The sequence below is a fragment of the Pleurodeles waltl genome, chromosome 7 (assembly GCF_031143425.1).
Source record: "Pleurodeles waltl isolate 20211129_DDA chromosome 7, aPleWal1.hap1.20221129, whole genome shotgun sequence".
Taxonomy (NCBI): domain Eukaryota; kingdom Metazoa; phylum Chordata; class Amphibia; order Caudata; family Salamandridae; genus Pleurodeles; species Pleurodeles waltl.
In genome coordinates this window covers 395,005,073-395,025,799 of record NC_090446.1, presented here as the reverse complement: position 1 = coordinate 395,025,799, position 20,727 = coordinate 395,005,073, and the positions used below count along the sequence as shown (strand labels likewise).

At 44.3% G+C, this 20,727-nt stretch overlaps 1 protein-coding gene across 10 annotated transcripts in view; it reads left to right on the top strand.

Annotated features, from left to right (window-relative positions):
* CPNE1 (copine 1) overlaps positions 1-14,332 on the top strand; it is a 797,848-nt gene extending 783,516 nt beyond the window's left edge. For all 10 annotated transcript variants that reach the window (XM_069243860.1, XM_069243864.1, XM_069243859.1 and 7 more), the window contains one exon: positions 13,270-14,332. In XM_069243860.1, coding sequence (XP_069099961.1) covers positions 13,270-13,389 — 120 coding nt within the window. In that variant the 3' untranslated portion in view covers positions 13,390-14,332. The remainder of the gene's footprint in view (positions 1-13,269) is intronic.
* The last annotated feature ends 6,395 nt before the right edge of the window (positions 14,333-20,727 follow it).

Genomic DNA, 20,727 nt, shown 5'->3' with positions numbered 1-20,727 from the left:
GTATTGCAGCAAGCAAGGCAGGGTGGGGTCATGGACCCCTTGTCAGGAGGCTCTACGCCTCTGGTTGTGGCGGAACGCCAGGGCATATCCCTGGTGTTTCAACATCTGGCGGGCTCTCTGAATGCCATAGCAGACTAACTCAGCCATCAATGCATGGTCGATCACGAATGACGTCTCCATCCAGAGGTGGCGCGACGTCTCTTCTATCAGTGGGGAGAGACTTGGTTAGATCTGTTTGCCTCCGTAGAGAAAGTGCAGTGTCAGTTGTTTTGCGTGCTGGAGTTTCCAAGGCGGCACTCGCTTGGCAACGCTTTTCATCTCGACTTGAACTCTGGCCTCCTGTATTTCTTCGCGCCAATACCACTTTTGCCCACAGTTCTCAGGAAGGTCAAGAATGACTGGGCCCAAGTAATCCTTGTTGATCCGGACTGGGCATGAAGAGTATGGCATCCCGAGCTTCAGAGCATAGCCATCTATCCTCTGCTCAGACTGCCTCTTCAGGGGAATCTTCTGTTGTAGCAGCTGGGGATGGTTCTCCACCCGAACCTGTCTAGTCTCCGAAGCGGCAGCAGACTGCTTTTGTCTTTCCGCTCAAAGTCTGTGATGTTTTCTTGTTGGCCAGGCATCCCTCCTCCAAAACGGTGTACACCAGTCGTTGGAACATATTTGTGGCATGGTGTAGATACAAGTCTTTTGATCCCATTTCTGCACCTCTGTCTGAGATTCTTTTGTTTGTCTCTGTCTTTGCCAGCAGGGCTCTGCTTTGGTCACCCTTAAAGGTTATCTGTCAGTCGTCTCTGCTTCCCTCAGCCTACCAGATAAACCCTCCTTGTTTAAATCCCCCATTGTTGGGAGGTTTCTTCAGGGACTTATCCACATGTTTCCACCTACCCCATTCATAATGACCCAGTGGGACTTGAACTTGATACTCACTTACCTTTTTTGTGCTTCCTTTGAGCCCCTGAATACTTGTCCTCTGCAGCTTCTTACCTTAAAGACATCCTTTCTTATTGCCATCACCTCCGCACGCAGAGTGAGTGAGCTGCAAGCTCTTTCTTCAAAGCCTTTCTCTCTGTCCATCCTGACAGTGGTGCTTGGTAGGAGGGCTTCTTTCCTCCCTAAGGTGGTCACACCCTTTCATGTAGGCCAATCTATCACCTTGCCTACTTTTTATGCATCACCACATCCTTCTCATGAAGAGGAGAGACTCCACCGGCGGGATCTAAAAAGAGCGTTGGTGTTCTACCTCAATCGTACCAAATACTTCTGGGTGGAAGATCAACTCTTTGTTGGTTATATGGGTGCGAAGAAGGTACAGGCGGTGCAGAAAAGGACCATCTTCAGATGGGTCGTACTCTGCATCAACATGTGCTACGCTTTGGCTAAGAAGCTACCCCCTGAGGCTTTCCGAGCTCACTCCACCAGAGCAACTGCTGCAACCACTGTGTTAGCCTGCAGAGTTCCAGCCCTGGACATCTGTCAGGCAGCAACATGGGTATCCCTGTACACAATCACTAAAAACTACTGCCTGGACAGTCAGGTCTGCCGGGATGGCTGCTTTGGCTGCTTGGTCCTACAGGACTTCCTGGTATAATCTTAGTTTGCAGACCCACCAGCGGGGGTGGTATTGCTTGGATATCTATTCTAACATAAGGAATCTGCAACTAGAGGTCATGAACAAGTTACTTCCCTTCGGTAATGAATTACCTGGTAGAGACATATTCTAGTTGCAGATTCCTTACCGACCCACCCATCGTCCCTGTTCTGCGAACAGATTTCCAGGGACTCCCTTTCAGGGCCCTGGTTGTCGCAAAACATTCTCAGTGTTCTTCATGGCTTAATGCTTCTGCAGTGGAAAGTTGTGAAAAGAAACTGACATCAGCCCACCAGGGTGGAGCCTATATACGACTGCAACATCGTCATGACCCCAACGACGGATGTGGAGTTGACTGACACCTCCTAAGGGCACGCAAGGGTACTGCTTGAAGAAAAATCTACAGATCCAGTCTGACGCTGTGGGAAATTACAAGCTAAGGGATCTGCAACTAGAATATGTCTCTACCAGATAATTTGTTACTGAAGGTAAGTAACTTGTTCTTCTGGGACTGTGTCCGATCCGCTCTCCATCGCAGTTAGCCTGAACTTTTGCCTTTGACCTGTTCCAGCGAAATCAGATATCTGCAGTTGGTGCTTTATGCTTTTAGACACTATGGCCCTCATTATGACCCTGGCAGTTCATGGACCACCAGGGCCGCTTTGGCGGTCTCACCGACACAGGACCAGCGGTGTAGACTGCCATATTACGACCGCTGCGGTTTGGCCACTGCCAAACTGCCATGTCCCTGCCCATCCCGCTGCTTTACCGCGGCTCGCCAGGCTGGAGGTTTCCACCTGCAGCCCAGCGAGAGTTGGATAACCACCGAAGTTATTCCAACTAGGGACATCGCCAGCATTTTTCTGGCGGTCTCACCGCCACGCAAAATGCTGGTGGGAAGGTATCCCTAAAACAGGAACTTGCATTCCTGTCATCGGGATACCTCCCTAAACACCTCTGCATGCATGCACCCACACACATACAATCATACACAGACACACACCCCCATAGACACGCAAATATACCCATACACTCTCCTTCCCCCCACCCCTTCCCTTCAAATACATACATACACAACCCCCACCCCCCAATCGTACCTTACTGCAGGCACACACACACAAACATACACGCACCTGCACGCATGCACTTACTCACACATCCCCTTACTCATTCACCCATCCCCTTACTCATTCACCCATGCACACACCCCTACCCCGACCACACACAGGTACGGACACACCATTACTCCCCCTCCCTTCCCACATTCATAACACGCATACACACACTCAACCACCCGTTCACACCACCCTCCCCTTGCGGACAACACTTACCTCATCCGACAAGGTGCTCCTCTGTGACGGGACAGGACCAGGCGCTCCCACTACCGGCACACCAGAAAAAGACCGCCACAAAGAATTAATGTTTGTAATTCTGTGGGCAGTCTTTTTCTGGCATGGCAGTGGAACCACCTAAGCACCACCAACCCCCATAATAAGTGCTGCCGGATATCCAACCGCAGCGGTGCGCATATCCGATGGCAGTCATAATACGGCGGTTGGAAGACCGCCAGCACTGGAGGTCTGCTGGTGGCCAAGGCGATCTTGGGAAAAGACCACTGCAGTCCTAATGAGGGCCTATATTGCAGTTTATTCTTTAAAAATTAATCTCTCTGGTTCCACTGATTGCATTTTTGTTGTTTCGGTCTTGTTTCATTTATTAAATTAAGCTCTGTTTTCTAAACTGGTGTAGGATGTTTTTATGTTGTGTATTCGCTGTTTGACGTGTTGCACAAATACTTTAAATATTGCCTCTGAGTTAAGCCTGACTGCTGTGTGCCAAGCTACCATGGAATTGAGTGCAAGTTAATTTGTAGTATACTTGTGCCATACTCTGACTATGATTGTTGTTGCTGTTTGACCAGGGCTCACACACCAGTTAACCAGTAACCCACTCTCTAATAGATTGCATTATGTTTCTCTTCATTCCCTTGATTACTCACGTTCTCAGAAAAATTCACCAGGACCAGGCCCAAGTCATTCTTATTGCCCCTGATAGGATGAGAATGTTGTGGTATGCTGACCTCTGCACTTTCCTATATATCCCCCTCTTTGCCTCCCGTTCAGACTGGACCTTTGCTCCCAGTTTGGGGTGGGGGGGGGATGGTTTTGCACCCCACTCTCTGAAACTTTCTCCACCTACATGCTTGGAGATTGAGCAGGGACAACAGAGTTCTTTTTAGCTGCCACTGGATGTGTTCAGCATAATCTTGTCAGCAAATCATCCCTCTGTTAAGTCTGCTTACTCCACTGGAGCAACGTTATTACATGATTATTTTCTTTTTTTTGTTGTCATCATTTCATCACCCATGCTTTGGTAAGAGGGAAAAGCACAGGCACGGCAGGCAACAACGTGCCTCCAGGTATATGATCCATACCTCAGTTAAGCCGTCCCACCTGTTCTACTAATTATACTTTTCCCGAACGTATGTCATCGATCAAGAATTATTACTTTCTAGGAGCTGATCATACCCAAAGCAGCACCCAAAAGGGTGAGGGGGAGTTCTAATCATTGGACTTTAAGATTTCAAACATTTAAGAGGATGAGACCAAACAGAAAAACCTATGCAGCATGAAATAATATATTATTGATAAACATTTTCCCAATACATCCAAAAGTTGTCTTTTCTAGACAGGGGACCTCGTTGTTCCATTGTACATATTCGATTTACAGATGTTTGCCAGTCCAACGCACGGGGAGGAAGAAGATCAATCCATTTACGACATATTTCTTGCCTAGCTAGAAGGATTAATGTAAACAACAAATATTCCTGCTGTACTGACAATTTCTGGTACTTTGTACCCTGTTCACGAACCCCAAACACCACTGTTGCTAGGTTTAAAACTAAGTTAACATTAAAGATTACCTTTAAGGTACTTCCTATATCCCCCCAATAATTCAACAACTTAGAACATTGCCAAAACATGTGGATATCATCGGCCTTGTCTTCCCCACATTTTGGACATTTTTTCCGAGTTTTCCCAGTAGCTGTTAATCTAGCCGGTGTCCAGTAAACCCTATGGAGTGTGAACAAGTGATTTTTCTTCAACCCTGCTAGACTAGTAGTAAGCCACAAAATTGAACAAGACTTTTGCCACAATGTTATAACATCTAAAGTTGGAAAAATCGCTCCCCACTTCGACAAGGGAAGGGATGCACTGTCCTCTGTTGTTTCCAACAAAGCATGGTACCACAATGCAACCTCTTTATTAATAGTTTTCTGGTTTAATTTCCCTTCCCATATGCTCCTCCCTATTTCTCCTGTTCGTTGAGATTTTACCCAACTAGATATCTGAAAGTACTTAAATCTAGAAAGTGTCCCTCCAGTACCTTCCTGGAATGCACACCAACTTAACAATTCAGATCCTTCTATTATCTGACCCCATCTTACCATCCCACTCGCTCTCAAGGGAATTGATAATTTATCTATAAAGCATTCCGGAGTGCCAGGAGAATCCCAAATGGGAGCCGAACTACAAAAATAAGGTATCTCTAACGCCCTCCGAAAATACATCCAAACATTGCATGCATGTCAGGGAAGTTTCAAACGAACTTTCTTAAAGTACCTAGAGTGACCAAATTTATCTAAAAAATGATCTGCTCCTTCCTCAAGGTGTGCCGTTAACGCTCTCCAGACTAAATCATACTCTGACTTTTTATTCAATAAGATTCTAATGTTTTTAAATTGGAAAGCCAAATAGTACCTAAATAGGTCCGGAGACGCAATACCCCCCCACTCTCTTTTTCTACTCATCTTTTTCCATGAAATCCTTACTCCCTTGGAAGCCCATACAAATGAGGATAAGTCCCCCTGTAGTTTTTTAAACCAGCTCTTCTTAAACTCTAATGGGATATTGTTGAATAAAAAGGTAAATTTGGAAGAATGCACATCTTCAAAATGTTCGATCTTCCAATTATCGTAAGAGGAAGAGCGGCCCACGCCTTTAGCAGTTTTTTGGTTTCCCTATATGCTATGTCAAAATTCAATTTAGCTACCGATCAGTTGCTAATCGAATACCCAAATATCTGATCTCTCGTTTAACTAAGGGGGAAACATAAGTCAAATTCCAACACATTATTTCCGTCTTTTCTGCGTTTATACTGTACCCGGAAAATCTACCAAATTGTTCCATCAAGGCGATGACCCTAGGTAGAGTAGACCTAACATCACTCGTATATATCATCAAATCATCTGCGTATAATGCTAGTTTTTTTTCCCAACCCCCAATTCGAAATGGAATAATTTCCTTACAAGACCGAAGTAAAGTAGCCAAGGGTTCAATGTATAAATTGAAAAGCAAGGGAGATAGGGGACAACCCTGTCGCGTACCCCGCCAAATCTTAAATTCTTGTGATAATTGGCCATTAACCAGGATTCTCGCTAAGGGGCTATACAATTCCCCTATCGCCCTGACAAAAGGGATTCCCAAGCCCACTTTTTCCAACACAGCCCTTAAAAACAACCAATTAACGCGATCAAAGGCCTTGGCCGCATCAAAAGTCAAGATCGCCAATGGCGCCTTCTCATATTCCGCCAAGTCTACTGCAGCAAATAACTCGTGAGTTATCTCATGAAGCTGCCTCCCCTTCATAAAACCCTTTTGATCCAAATGAATCAGGTTGCCAATGGCTCTCCCCAACCTCTTAGCTAAGATCCCTGTATAAAGTTTGTAATCCGCATTCAGCAAGGAGATGGGCCTATAGGAAGAACAAGACGTTGAATCCTTACCTGGCTTTAACAATAAGCAAATTATCGCCTCTCTCCAGGAATTAGGTATTTGGGCCCCTTCTATCAACATAGAATTAAATAGCTCTAATAAGAATGGAATACGTTCATCCCCCAAAGCCTTATATAGTTCATTAGGTAGATTATCTGGACCAGCTGCCTTTCCTTTTTTCAATGCCTTTAAACCTTCAACAAGCTCAGCCTCATTTAACTTACTATTCAATAAGAGCATTTTAGACTCCTCTAAAGCTGGGAGGTATGCTTTATCTAAAAATTCTCTTACAGAGTCTTCCGAGTTAACCAAGCTTTCTGAATAGATCTCCTGAAAAAAGGATACAAATGCCCCCTCGATCTCTTCTTGCTCCGTACAGATCTGATTCGCAAGGTCAGATTTAACTGATAAAATGTGCCTTTTAGAAAGGTCCGACTTAACCTTCCACGCTAACAATTTACTACAACCTTCTCCATATTCAAAGTGTGCATATTGACTACTTTCCCACTTTAGCCTACTGCGATTTTCCAGAAAAGCGTCTAAACTCATCCGAACCTTTTCCTCTTGACAATACAGCTCCTCTAATAGATCCTTTTTCCCTTCTAACCGTGCATTATACATTGAGACTTGAAACGTTTTTAGTGACGATTCCATATTTCCCAGCTTTTCCCTCTCTTCCCGATATTTATATGATGCTAGGCTCACTAACCTCCCTCTTATATAGGCCTTGAACGCATCCCAAACAGACCATAAACTTGCTGTTCCTTGATTCACATGAAAAAATTATCTTGTGTCTTTTTTTAACACTTCTACTATTGCATCGTCTAGAAATAAAGCACGATTAATTGTAGTCCTAGTAGTTTTACTTATGACCCTGGTATCCAAGTGTAGTATTACTGCAGAATGATCTGACAAGTGTGCTATGTTGTGGGCAACCCTTCTCACCTCTGGGCATAAACTTTTATGAATTAGAAAAAAATCTATTCTAGATCTATGCCCATATTTTTTATTGTGACATGTATATCTATCTCCTTCACCCCTTCTCCAATGCCAGACATCTACCATGCCTAAGTCCTGCATCGCTTGTTTCACCAATGCCCTTGTTTTAGGTGAATTTACTGTACCCCGGGGGGTTGACTTGTCCTGGGCAGGGTCTAACAATATATTAAAATCCCCACCTAACACCACTGGGTACCTAGCTGAAAGTAGAATATTAAATAGGTCTTGAAATGGCGTTGGGTCATCAATGTTTGGCCCGTAGTAACCCGCCACTGTAATCCAGTAACCGCATGCACACAGCTCTACCACTACCCACCTTCCTCTAGAGTCGACTTGTACTATTCCTACCTTAAACCTCATAGATTTCTTAATCAGAACTGCCACACCTTTTATTGTGCTAGTTTGGGAAGAGCATATGCTAAATGAAACCCAATTCAACCGTTTAAGCCAGCTCTCCCACTCACTTTGTTGAAGATGGGTTTCCTGCAGAATAATGATCTCCTCCTCTACCAATCGTAAGTATTCAAAGATCTTCCTCCTCCTACCCAGCACCCTTAACCCATTCACATTCCAAGAGAGGAATCTCAACCTTACATTGCCATGCTTTGACATTCGTAGAGAGAAGGAAGAAAAAAGAAGAACACAGAACCCCCTGACCTATATAAGCAAGTTGTGAGGACTTTCTTATTTTTATCATTTTCAACCCACCTAACCCAAAACAAACCCCTACACCCAGTGCCTCCCATACCCAACACCAACACCCCCCCAAAACCAACCCCCCTCCCCCCCCCCCCCCAGAGGAAGCCTCCCTATTTCTACTAGGATAACCATCCTGTTATCCTCAATTCTAACTCCTCGTCGGACGGAACTTTCCACTAGATCTTATTGAGACGCCTTAATCTGATCTATAAATGCGCTAACCTCCCCGGGGTCTCTCATATTATACATTTTATTCTTCCACATAATACGAAGAGCGGCCTGGAACCTTAGTTGGACTGTAGCCCCAAGATCACGGAGCTCCCGCATAAAATTTCCCAGTTCCCACTGCCTGTCTAACATTGCTTTAGACACATCTGACCTTATCCTAAAAGACCAATCCCCCTTGGGGAAGGCTCCAACTTGAAGGGCTTCAGACAAGATTCTTTCCTTAATAGAGTATGTGTTGAAATTTATCAAAATCCTCCTGGGGTTTTTCCTTCCGGGATTTTTCTTGAAAGGATCACGATGGACTCTCTGAATATCGTCTTCCAAATTAATCCCTGCTATATTAGGGAGGACCTCCTTAATCAAAGTGATCACATAGCCCTTAATGTCTTCCCCTTCCAAGCCCTCTGGGACTCCCAAAAGCCTGATATTATTTCTCCTCATATTGTTTTCCAATATTTCTAATTTATTCTGCAACAATTTTTCTCCACGTTTTAATTGTAAAATGTCGTTAGATTGAGCTAACACGCGCTCCTCGTGGGCCTCCACCACCGCCTCTAACTTCCCCAACCGGTCTGTTAGCAAGTTGATTTTACTTTTCAGGACTTCACAGGCTTCCCGAATCCTAGTTTGATTAGTTTCTGAAATCTCGAATTTTCCCCTAATCTCTTTAGTAAGAGAGATTAACAAGGCCTGTACATCCATATCGTGTAGTTTTGATCCACTAAAGGAATTACCCTCAACTTCCAACAAGGGTAATGTCTTGGGAGGGCCCTCTCTCAGCATAACTGGTTCCTTATCTAATAGTTCTTGGGCTGGGCCGACAGCTGAACAGCCTTCAACTACCTTTAATGCCCCTAACTCGCCTAAGGCCGGTTGAGTGTCTGCCATGGCTTGTGGTGGAGGGATTGTAGTCTGAAAATACCTTGTGATCAAAGATTCGCTCCTCCCCTGAAGCTCAATATGACTTTCCTCCCGGAGGGGTAGAGGGTGCTCCACGAATAATGTTGTGTAGTTAGTCCCCTCACCGTGGGTTTTAGGCTCTAAATCTGCTGTACCTGTTGCTACAGTCCCAGACAACTGAGTCCGAAGATTAACACTCACACCCCGGGTGCCGGGCTTACTTTTCCTAGCAACGATCAAGTCATTGACTTCTGCCCGAGCACCCCTGGGCCGACGCTTAATTGGTGACATACACCGTGAGGCTCCAACACTCTCGCAATCCCTTCTTACCCCAGTCCCAATTAAGTTACTTCTGGTGAAGACCCCCGGAGTCTCCGGAAAACTCCCACGAAGAGAGCAGCGGGAGGTATAAGATCTCCCACGTCGCACACCTCTTGCCGCTTCTGTCCAAATACTGGAATTTGGTGCCTGCTTCCAGGACGCCACCCCACCACCCCTCACCGGAGCCAATGTCCCCCCCCTTCTTATTCGCCGTCTTTCTTCTTAGTATTCCTGACCGAGGCCGGAAAAAAAGATACTACAGAGGGGTAAATTAAGGTAATAACGTGGCCTAAGAGAAAGTGATTTTCTTCTTTTTTTCTTTCCCCCTCTCCTTTTCTTTTTTTTCTTTAGATCACCAGTCTACCTTGACCGGTGACCTTGTGCCGTATTCACAGAGAAAAAAAGAAAAAAAACTGGTAGTGCTGGAAAACACAGTACAAGATATAAGGGACCGAATACCCCCCCCCTCCCCCCCTCCTCCCAAGGGAACCCGAGCTAGGTAATGGCAAACTTCTTGTCACAAAGGCTATTAAATCTGAAAAAAAAAAACCAGCTGAAGCAATAATTTACGATCTTCAGCACTTCTAACTAAACCGTGCTCTACCACAAATACGAAAAACGTTGAATAAGCGGCGTCTATTAGTGCATTAAACCTCTTTTGCGCAGTGAACTTGTACAAGTTCTATGTTACAAAATGTCAAGGAGCGCCAAAACTTAATATTCCCTGACAGAATGCAATTGTAGAACGCATTGCCAAGAGCACGGTACTCAGCTATTCCATGGAGAAACTCTTGCACCTACTTAATTTTGCAGGGTGATGAGCAACCCGTATAGGTTTTCAACAAGTTTGGAGTGGGTGCCTCGTTACTCCTGGGAAGGCAGCCCCGAAGGTACAAACTGCCTCTACCTACTAAAGACGGGCTCCAACCAGGAAAATAAATACCCCGGTCCCCCTAAGCCGCCAAACCAATGATATCGCCGTTGTCGTTGCCTGCTCCTCGTTGCCTGCTCCTCGCTCTGCTAACAACCCCTTCTGGCACGGCTCCTAGGGCTTCCCCGAGCGCCAAACGGGAGCTCCAGCTCCAGCTCCCGGACCATGTGTGCAATGACGCGTGGGGGGAATCCTCCCCCCCCCCCCCCAAAAAAACACTCCAGTCAATCCAGCCGTCGCCGGGGGCACCAAATGCCGAAAACAACGAGCGATACCTCCGCAGCTCTCCTCAACCCTGACCGGGGAAGATCCGCTCGCGTCCGAAGTCGTGCGATGCTAGGCGTCTCTCGTCCGTCCGACGGGAGTTCACGGGCAGCGCGTTAGCTGGCCGTCATGTTCCTCAACACTATTGCCAACGTTATTACATGATGTACAGACAATAATGTGGACCCCTTTCTGGCCAAGTTGTTACGTTCTGAAATATGAGCTTTCTCCTTGCTCAGAAGGGTTGCACAACTGACACTGTGAAAGAGTATTTGGCTGCTTTGTCTACATCCCCCCTGTCTCCTGGACCAGCCTTCACTCTTTAACTCCTCTATTATTGTGCATTTTCTCAAAGTGTTGACAAATATGTATCCTCCAAACCCTTTTGTGGTTCCCCAGTGGGTCTTGAATCTGGTTCTCACCTCTATGATGGGGACTCAGTTTGTTGCCCTTGATTGTAGATCTCTAAGACTTTTAACTTTCAAAACTGTGTGTTTAGTAGCTATCACTTCTGCTAGAAGGCTTAATGAGCTGCAAGTCGTTAGCTGCTGCCCTCCTTCACCTCTGTCCTGATAAGTTGATGCTATAAACCTGGGCTGCTTCCCTTCCTAAGGTGGTGACCCCTTTACATCGCGGTCAATCCATCCCACTTTCAACCTTTTATCCTTTCTCCCACCCCAATCCTACCAAGAGGATAAACGGTTGCTTCTTTTGGATTCTAGGCAACCAGTTAATTACTACCTGGACTGCACCAAGGACTTTTGGCTGGATGACCAGCTCTTTGTCTGGTATTGTGTTGCCCAAAAAGTTAAGGTGGTGCAAAAGAGGATGGATCATCCTCTGCATTAAGAACTACTATGTCTTAGCCAACCAAGACCCTCCAGTAAGGATCAAAGCCTGTTCCACCAGGGCTTAGTCTACCACTTCTGCACTTGTTAGGAGGTATCCTAGTTCAGAATTTAGTAAGGCGGCGATGTGGCTGTCCTTATACACCTTGGACAAGCACTATTCCACGTCCATTCTGCAACATTTCCACCTCTAACCATTTATCTACCCTCCTGATAGGGTATTGCTGTGGGATCTGTTCTATAGTTGAAAAATATACAGGTGGAAGTATCCATCAGAAGGAAATGTTACTTACCTGTGGTAACCATGTTTCTGATGGTTACCTGCAGATTCCTCACTAGCCCACCTGCCTCCCAAACTGATGGATGATTTATAGCAAAAATTAATAAGATCACTGCACTACTAAATCTGTCCTGTTGCCTCTAAGGCTTGGGAAAATAATGTTTTTGCACCAGAACGGGTTCTTTTTAGCCTCTGTGACTGCATAGTGTCTCTTGTGGTCCCACCCAAGAACGGCGCCTTCTGCTGGCGACTTGAGAGCTTTGACATTTTCCAGGTCCAGTCTGACACCTGGGATTGCTCAACAGGTGAGGATTCTGCTGGTAGATAGAGCATCCAACAGAAACATAGTTACAGCAGGTTAGTAATGTTTTCTTCGGTTACTTTACACACCACAGTGCTTTAGAGACTCAAGATGGCGAAAAGGTGTTGAGCATTGGGGGTCTGTATTACATTGAATCTTTTTAGATAGATGTGCGCGTCACCGCCCCCTACACTTTCTCCTGTTTCGAAGCTCCCTATCAGCTGAAACCCTTCCCTCATTTCACCTCCACCTTTCCTTTCCATTTTGTGACCACTACCTATTTCAATACTGACCACTGGCCTTGGGTGCCTGTGCACATTATTGTTTTAACCTTGTAAAACACACGCTTATATCCAGTGCCTAAGTGTTTCCCAACCTGTGGTCGGGGGACTCCTGGGGGGGGGAGGGTCGGCGAAGACTCCTCTGGGGCTCCGGGAGTGCTTAGAAAATTAAATACTATTAACAGATTAGGACGCCAGCTTTCAGGAACTACTCAGTGGGGGGCGGGGGTCCCTGGATTCCAGTAATGATTCAGTGGGGGTCCCCGTGTTCCAGTAATGATAAAGTGGGGAGCCACAAAAGTGAAAAGGTTGGGAACCCCTGCAGTTCCTGATTTCCTTTTATAAGGATTAATTATTTATTAAGCCGTGCTATACAAATGCAGTAAAACAATATCCTTTCAATTTTCCCTATTTAATCAGCCATCTTCATTCACTCATTGGTGTTGATGGTAAATCGATTACAAAAAAGGTGCTACTCCGCTTGTATTCCTGTGTATCATTTTCATATTCCTTCTGTAATGCAAATGTTTTAAAACCATATTAACTAGATAAAAAGGATAAAGATCAGCTTATCACAAGGTATTGCATGTCTCTGGCCTTTTGAATTTCCTTTGGTGTGCACAGATTGTGTTCTGGCCGATTGTGGAATGGAGGTAGGTACAATGACAGGCTTTCATCTGCCATGGTAATTACATTGATTAAATGTAATTGATAGATACACCTTGCCGTCAGGTCTTTTCAGTTTTTTTTTTTTAAAACAAGAACAGGGGTTTTGTTAATTAACCTATATGACAAGCTTTTCTAAGCTGAAGGCCTTACTAACATCTTATTTATTCTGGTCTTTACAGGCGCCCAAAGAAGCTCTCTCTCAGGCTGTGCTGGCTGAAGTTCCCAAACAGTTGGTCTCGTATTTCAAACTCCGTGGATTGCCGCCTGTTAAACCACCACAGCCACAGACAACGGTGTAATTTGTGGGTTGCTGATAATTACTAGATCACACACCATCTAGGTCTGGCATAAGAGAAGGATATACATGGTGCTGTTTTAAATGTATATGTATGTATGTTATGTACATCATGGAACCTGTATCTGTATTTTATGCACATCATGGAACCTAAAGAAAGAAAGGTTGAAAACACTCCAGTAAAATCATTGCCAACAAATTCTTTTAAATAGTAACGTGCTAGGGTGGCAGAGTAGTTGCCCTACATATATATTCTTTATATCCTATTGTTTTCCTGATATGGCCTTCTTGTACAATTACACGGTGAGGGGTGATAGATGCTTCATGTGGTATAGCAGTCAGTTCAAAATGGTCAGAGTGGGGAGACCATGTTGGGGCCTTCATTTTGAATAAATGAGTTATCAATGAAGTTACAACACTTGTTACTTACCAGTACCAGACAGGTCTGTCCCTTTGAACTGTATCCAAAGTGCCTCTGTCCGGAACAATCATGACACCCATGGTATGATTCTTAATGTTGAATCCATATAGGATATAGATGTGTGTTACCAGCTATTGTGAACGTACTGAACTGTTTCGAATGTCTTGTTTGTCTCAATTAGCAACTAACCATTTTTAGTATCAAGCCAAATATTCTTCTTTAGTACAGTGTCTCATAACCATGTGTTAAGTTAATATGAATACACAAGTTTATACCAAATGACCAAAGTTCCAGGGACAATCCCTCTGTGGACTGAAAAAGATTTATAAATTTACGACCAACTTGCTCATGCCTTCAATAAACAAGTAAGGTTTGTAATTGAGGCATGTAACATGATTGTTTATAGAATAGCCAATGTAGACTGGAAATGTAAAATACTGCTTGTACCAAGAGTTATAATATCTCAATCATTCAAAATGTTGGAAGCAATCAATCTTATCATTAAATTCAATTTTGGAAGAAAGCACTTAATTTGGTACACTTTGAGTTCTTTATACAATCAACATCCATTCTTGGTAAAATTGTGATATTGTATTCAAACTCTTTATCTACCTAACATGTGCACAGTCACTAATTATTTGTAGGCATGAAATATACATTTTTGTAGTTCGATATTTATTATAGTCAAGGAAGGAGGGTATTCGTTTTGAAGTTAGCCGGACTGGTATTGGCTCATTGGCAATATTGACTGCTTATCCCATGAGGGCAATAACCCTATGCCCACAACTTTGAAATATATTTAAGAAAGGTAGAGTAAGCAAAACCTTAATTTCAGCCTCTAAGAGGCCACACCAATGATCCAAGACCTGAGGACTGTCATGAGGGGGGGTCAGGGGCTTGCTCTAGTTGGATCTGGTTGCTGGTGCAAGTGGTTGGTGAGCTTGTGTCATGTCCCTGTGGCTCAAGGCCAGAGGCCAGAGGCCAGAAGGCTAGCTCTTGGAGTCATTCTGGAAATCCTTATTTCAAGAGGTGGAGGTCCACTTCTTCTCACCCAGGCAGTGGGTCAGCAGTTCCTTCAGAGCAGCAGCCCAGCAGAGTGGCAGCCCCTTCAGCAGCCCAGCTGTCCTTCCTGGAAGAGTATCCACAGGTCCAGAAGTGTACTGAAGAGTTGGTGTCTGAGTGACAGTATTTGTACCCAGTTGTGCTTCTGAAGTGGGTGAGAAGCATCTAGAGGTGTGCTTTTGAAGTTCCCAGGCATCCTGCCTTCCCTTCCTTGGCTCCAACTACAGGGGGTATGTAGCCCTTTGTGTGTAGGCAGGACACAGACTATTCAAGTGTACGTTGGGCTGTTCGCAGCTCCCCACTCCCATCCAGCCAGTAATGGCCCATCCAGGCACACCTAAGGTATCGATTGTGTGGCTGTCTAGGATACACAAAGTCCAACTGTCAGATACACCCAGTCATATGACCACAGACAGGCTACAGGCTTTAAATGGCCAAGGCAGAAAAATACCAACTTCCTAAAAGTGCATTTTCAAAATTGGAACTTTAAAATCCGACTTCACCGCAAGTTAGGATTTCTCATTACAATTCTAGACACCAAACATGAAGAAATGTCCTATTCCTTTAGGGAGCACATGCAGTTTAGTACTGGTTAGCTGTTGTAAAGTGCGCAGAGTTGAAAGGCCAGCAAAAACAAGGGTAGCAATAATGGAGGAAGAAGGCAGATGGTGGGGGGAAGATTACCCTTAGGCTGACAGGTCTAGCAGATCCTATGAGGAATGTCACTTTGAGGCAAATTACAACATCCAAGCAGAGGTTTCATTTGAGCATATTCAGGTGTTCAATTAGTGTTGAAAGAGCACTGTACTACTGTAAAATGAAATCATTTGACACAGATTGCTCTCCTCTCACCCAGTGACTTTACTCAGGACTTAGACCATGCACATGTGCGCTATAAACATACCACGTACATGTTGGCAGTGTGCTGCAAGTTTGTCGATTTTTTTTGTGTATATTTGTGTGTAGTGCTTGACTTTGGGACTTCCAACACACATTTCTTTGATAAACTCATTTTCTAAAGAAGTTGTCTTTGAATCCAGTAGAATAGACTGATACTTAAGTCCGAACTGCCTTTAATTTGAAACGTTTAGTTCACGATTAACTGTATGCCTTTTACATTTAGCTTAAACATATTTAACTTTGCCGACCACGTTTGTTGCTGCTGAAATTTAGATTGCACTTTAAAGAAATTGTTCCTACAGATAACCTCTTGTTGTTTTCATGTGAACCAAGACTGCATACCGCAGCCTTGGTTCCAGGATCGAGATGTGCGCACCACAGATTGCAACCTGGCTTGATACAAGGCTTTGGGGAGAGTGACAAGTGTTGAACCTATTATTGAATTTTACTGGCTCAAAAAGTTACAAGTGATGAGGACTCGCCTCCTGTGAATTGCCGGCGAGTTTGTTGCAGCTACAATATAGACTCCACTTTAGAGTCCTTCAGTTTTGAAGTACACAAGTTATACTATCTGCTGTAGTACTACCTTATGTATTACCAAATGCAGTTTGTGAACAAGACACCTGCATATTATACATACTACAACAAAAGCTAGTCCCAAAAAGTAAAAAAGCGTACAAAGAGTTGCTGACCGTCAGGGCATGCTCCTTAACTTCTAAACACAGTATATACAATTCGTGTTATTAGGTAAAACAAGATTGATAACAAAGCTAGATGAAAAAAAAGAAGGTCAACAAAAAAGTATGTATTGTATGATTATAACACCCAAGTACAAGTTACAAACATTACACACTTCTTGGACAGCCCATCACCTGTGACAGTAGTGAGCAATGATAATAGCGAACACGAATGTGCAGGAACAATAGAAAGTACCACAAGAGCTTAAAAAAATCACTAATGCTGAATAAAATGGAAGTTCTTTAAAATCCTTTAAACATTCTTGTCTCGTTTTCTGTTGCACATTAGAGTTAAACTTTCTACTTAAAATTGAACATCAAATAGACTTGCATTTGGAATTAGCTTGGCAATATGAGTGAAATGATCTAGAGATTATACTTCTCAAGAAACCCAGAAAACAGTACCAATGAAAAAAGGCAAGGATGATATGGAGGGAGCAGGAATACTCATTTATATATACTCAGGGATGACACTCAAAAAATTGTGCATGCAGGTTAAGAGGGTGATTAAGATTATATGTTCAACTGTGAATAGACACACTAAGTATAGTGAGTGAAAATTAACTCTAGTCCAAGGGCCTGGTTTAGAGTTTGGCAAATGGGTTACTCTGGTGCAAACCGTGAAGGATATCCCATCTTTCGTATTATGATTTCCGTAGGATAGAATTGAATCGTAATATGGCGGACGGGATATCTGTTGCATTTGTGATGGAGTAACCCCATCAGCAAAAATCTAAATCATGCCCAAGTGCTAGCAATAAACTGAGGCTACTTTGTAGTCAATAAGGCCTTGAAATTAGACTGATAAAATGAAGTGGATACATCTAACTGCAGATTCCTCACCTTATGAATCTCCACAGATGTCAGGACCTGTAGTAAAGAGTTTTCAAATAGTCTGTGTGCTGTGAAGGGGTGTCATCGGTGTCCATTGTGACTCTGACCCGCCTCTGGACATTTTGAAATGGAGCGTTTTACAGGCGCCTCCCCTTCCTGCTGATGTCAGTTTTTTTTATTTTGTGCCTATCTTTCTGTATGGATCTCTAGCCCCACTCCTATCTTTTTCAGTCTCTTTAGCTCAAGTTTTCAAAATGTTTTATAGTGTGCTGAGACATCAAACCCTTGGACCTTCCTCCCAACCCCATGACAGCCAGTTTTAAACCTTGTCACACTTAACACAAGCAGATATTGGTGTCACAGGCTTACACAGCATCTGTCTTTGGTGTCTTGGACCAAACACAATTAAGTCCCTTGGCAAATGCTCAGTGGTACATCTGAAGCCCTTGTCAGATCGAGAGGCTAAACTGTACATGGCTGAACATAAGAAGCAAGGTTGGTCCTGCTCTATGTTATGAGGTGGTTCTCGTTCACCCTCCTCTGAGTCAACAACGAAGTAGAAAGACAAGTTTAGAAAACGTAAAAAGTCTAGTGGAGGCTCTCCATCTCTCTAACGCTCCTGTTCGAGGGAGAGGTTTCATAGCGTGTGACAGGGTAAATCCCAGCTTCAATGTACAACTGATCCAAATCTTGTTCTGGTGCTTCCAGAAATTCCATGGTCCTTGTCAACTCCAAAGCAAATTACTTCCTTCAAAGCGACCTTGTTACGACTCTTCCAGATGGTTCGGGATACTGTTGGTGTTCCTTCGAACCCGCAAATCCTTTGGTCCACCCTGCTGGATTTCTGCCAGTGAGTTTGTCTCTGGCATCAACTTACCCCATTTGAAACCAGCCCCTTCTAGTGCTGTGCAGGGGTGTGAGCGATTGGCTTGCCGCAGGCATTACTGGTTGTTCCCATTTTGGTGCCAGCCACCGCTCCAGAGACAACAGTTGTGGATTTAACTCAGATTTTGGGTCCGTACCAGGAGCAGACTTCATCTAGAGCGCATCCTATGTCAAACTATGCAATTACCAAGGCAGAGCCTCAGGTAGATAATGACTCAGGAGCAGTATTTCAGAAGGATGCATTTCCTCTTAGGGCCTTATTCTGCTGCTTGTCAAGGTATTGGGCATGTTCCCACCTCATTACACTGTTGCTAGCTTAGCTTGTATCTTAATCTCCAGAATGCCTGTGACTTGGAAATATAGCCAGAGATGGAATTGAATTCGGTCAAAAGCAGAGTAACCGAGTAAAACTGCCTCTTTTTGCTCTGGGTGCATGCAGAAGTGTTGTACGTACGTTTGCCTACAGAGGACACTAAGGCTAGCCTTTTAACCAAGATTTTCCTAAGCTATAAACTTCAGAGCCCTTGCTGATGTTTAATGATAACCTTATGGCAGCATGTTCCATCCTTCACCTGAGAGCTGTATCATTCAAACAGTAGTGATCAAAGTCAATCCTATTTTTTTTTTTCTCATTGCAGTACCAGACAGGGAATCTGAGAAAATAGACCCTTTGGGTAAGAGAGTGTTCAGTTTGGCTAACCTTGCACCTTGCCCTTTGAATCATGCATGGGTCACTAGAACCATGCCTCCAGGGACATGGTGAGTGAGATTTGGCCCACTCTGCCTGAGTATTTCTAGGTTTCCCTGTCCAAGACAGTACAGGGTGACCTGGATGCAGCAAAATATATTTTGTGGTCTGTCCTGGGCATATGATTCGTGTTTCCCAAGCTATGGACAACGGAGTTGTTATCCACTGTTTCATTTCGATGAGTACCACTTGGATTTCTGGGGATTTCATGTTTCAGTAATGGACATGCTCTTTGAGGGACAGGATATTTGGCAAGAATAAAAACTGCACCAAAAAGCTTTAAAGACCGCAAAGCTGCAGCTCGTTTTTTTGGGACTGTTTTTTCTCTGCTCATCAATTTCACTAGTATTGTTTGAAGTTGAAAGGATAATTAAGAAGCCTTGCTAATTGTCAAAGGCATCCTTAGTAGCTTGCCCAGCAGTCAGCAGTTTCCTGGCTTCAAATACAGTGGTGGTATTAGGGTTCATGGTCAACATCAGATGCAGAAGTCCTCCTCCTCCTCTGCCTAGTGCCGCCACCACCACCAAGTTGAATGTATTTCCCTTCAACAGACATTTGACGCCGGTAGGGGGAAGGATTCAGCATAACCGTTGTGGCTGGCATGAACAGTGGGTCCTTCATATTGTTCAGATTGGTTATGCCCTACCTTTCTGGTCTTCTTTCTGTGTTCCTCTATTATTTGACCAAGCATTGGTTGATCATGCTGATATTCTCTCCAAGGAAGTGTTGTCTTTGGTAGCAAAGGGCACTCCTAATATTTCCTGTTTTTCAAGAAGAATGACCAAGATTGAGACTGATTTCTTTTTTTTTTTTACCTCATTTTATTGAATGCCTTTCTCAAGAAGGTAAAAGTCAGAATCTTGCTACAGGACGTGTATTTCTATAGGCATATCCTGCAGTCCCACAGAAGGTTTCTCTTTTAGGCTAGGGTCAGAAAATTTTCAATTTATTGTCCTGCCCTTCAGTTTTACCCCTACCCCTTGGGTATTCACAAAGGGCATGTCTGTAGTAGCAGCCAATCTTGGCAGGCTGGGGGATACACAAATTCCCCTGTCTCGTCTAATGACTCTTGAGGGCAGACTCATTCCAGTTAGTCATAGACCACATGCATTCAATGATAATTCTGCTCACCACCTGAGAATTCTCTGTCAGGCTTCGGGCTGTGTAGATGATTCCCTTTAGAGGGGTTTTCTTGGACACTGTGGCTTCACAGACTTCATGCCCCCACAGCAAGTCGGGGACATTCAGGCTGTGACTCCAGTGTTTCAGGTGAAAGGGTTTGCTCCGGCCCTGATTAGTGAGACTTGGAGCTCCTTGTCTTGTGCATCCTGCTCTTTCTTCACACCTGCTTTACATGCAGGCCTTTCAGTGAAACCTTTGCCTTCAATTGGCTAAGCACTGCGGATTCCTTATGTGCAGCATCTGCATATCTGACTAAACACCTGAGGGCGTTCAATGGTGGAGCAGATGTTAATCTGACATGCAAGTGTCATTATCCTTGCCCTGCCCAGAGCTCACAGTTGAGTTGAATGTGTCATCTCTGGGTTGTGGAGGTCACCTGGATGACGCGGAGATCAGACTGTGGTCTGCGATAGAGTAGCGCCTACAAATCAGGCGTTTGGAACTGTGTGCCATTGGTTTGGCCCTCAGCATTTCGGCTTCAGGCCAACAGCAGGTCACTTCAAGTTGCAACCAACGATACAGCCACTGTGAGGTTCTGCAAGAAGGAAGGCAGATTTGGATGCTGTGCCATCT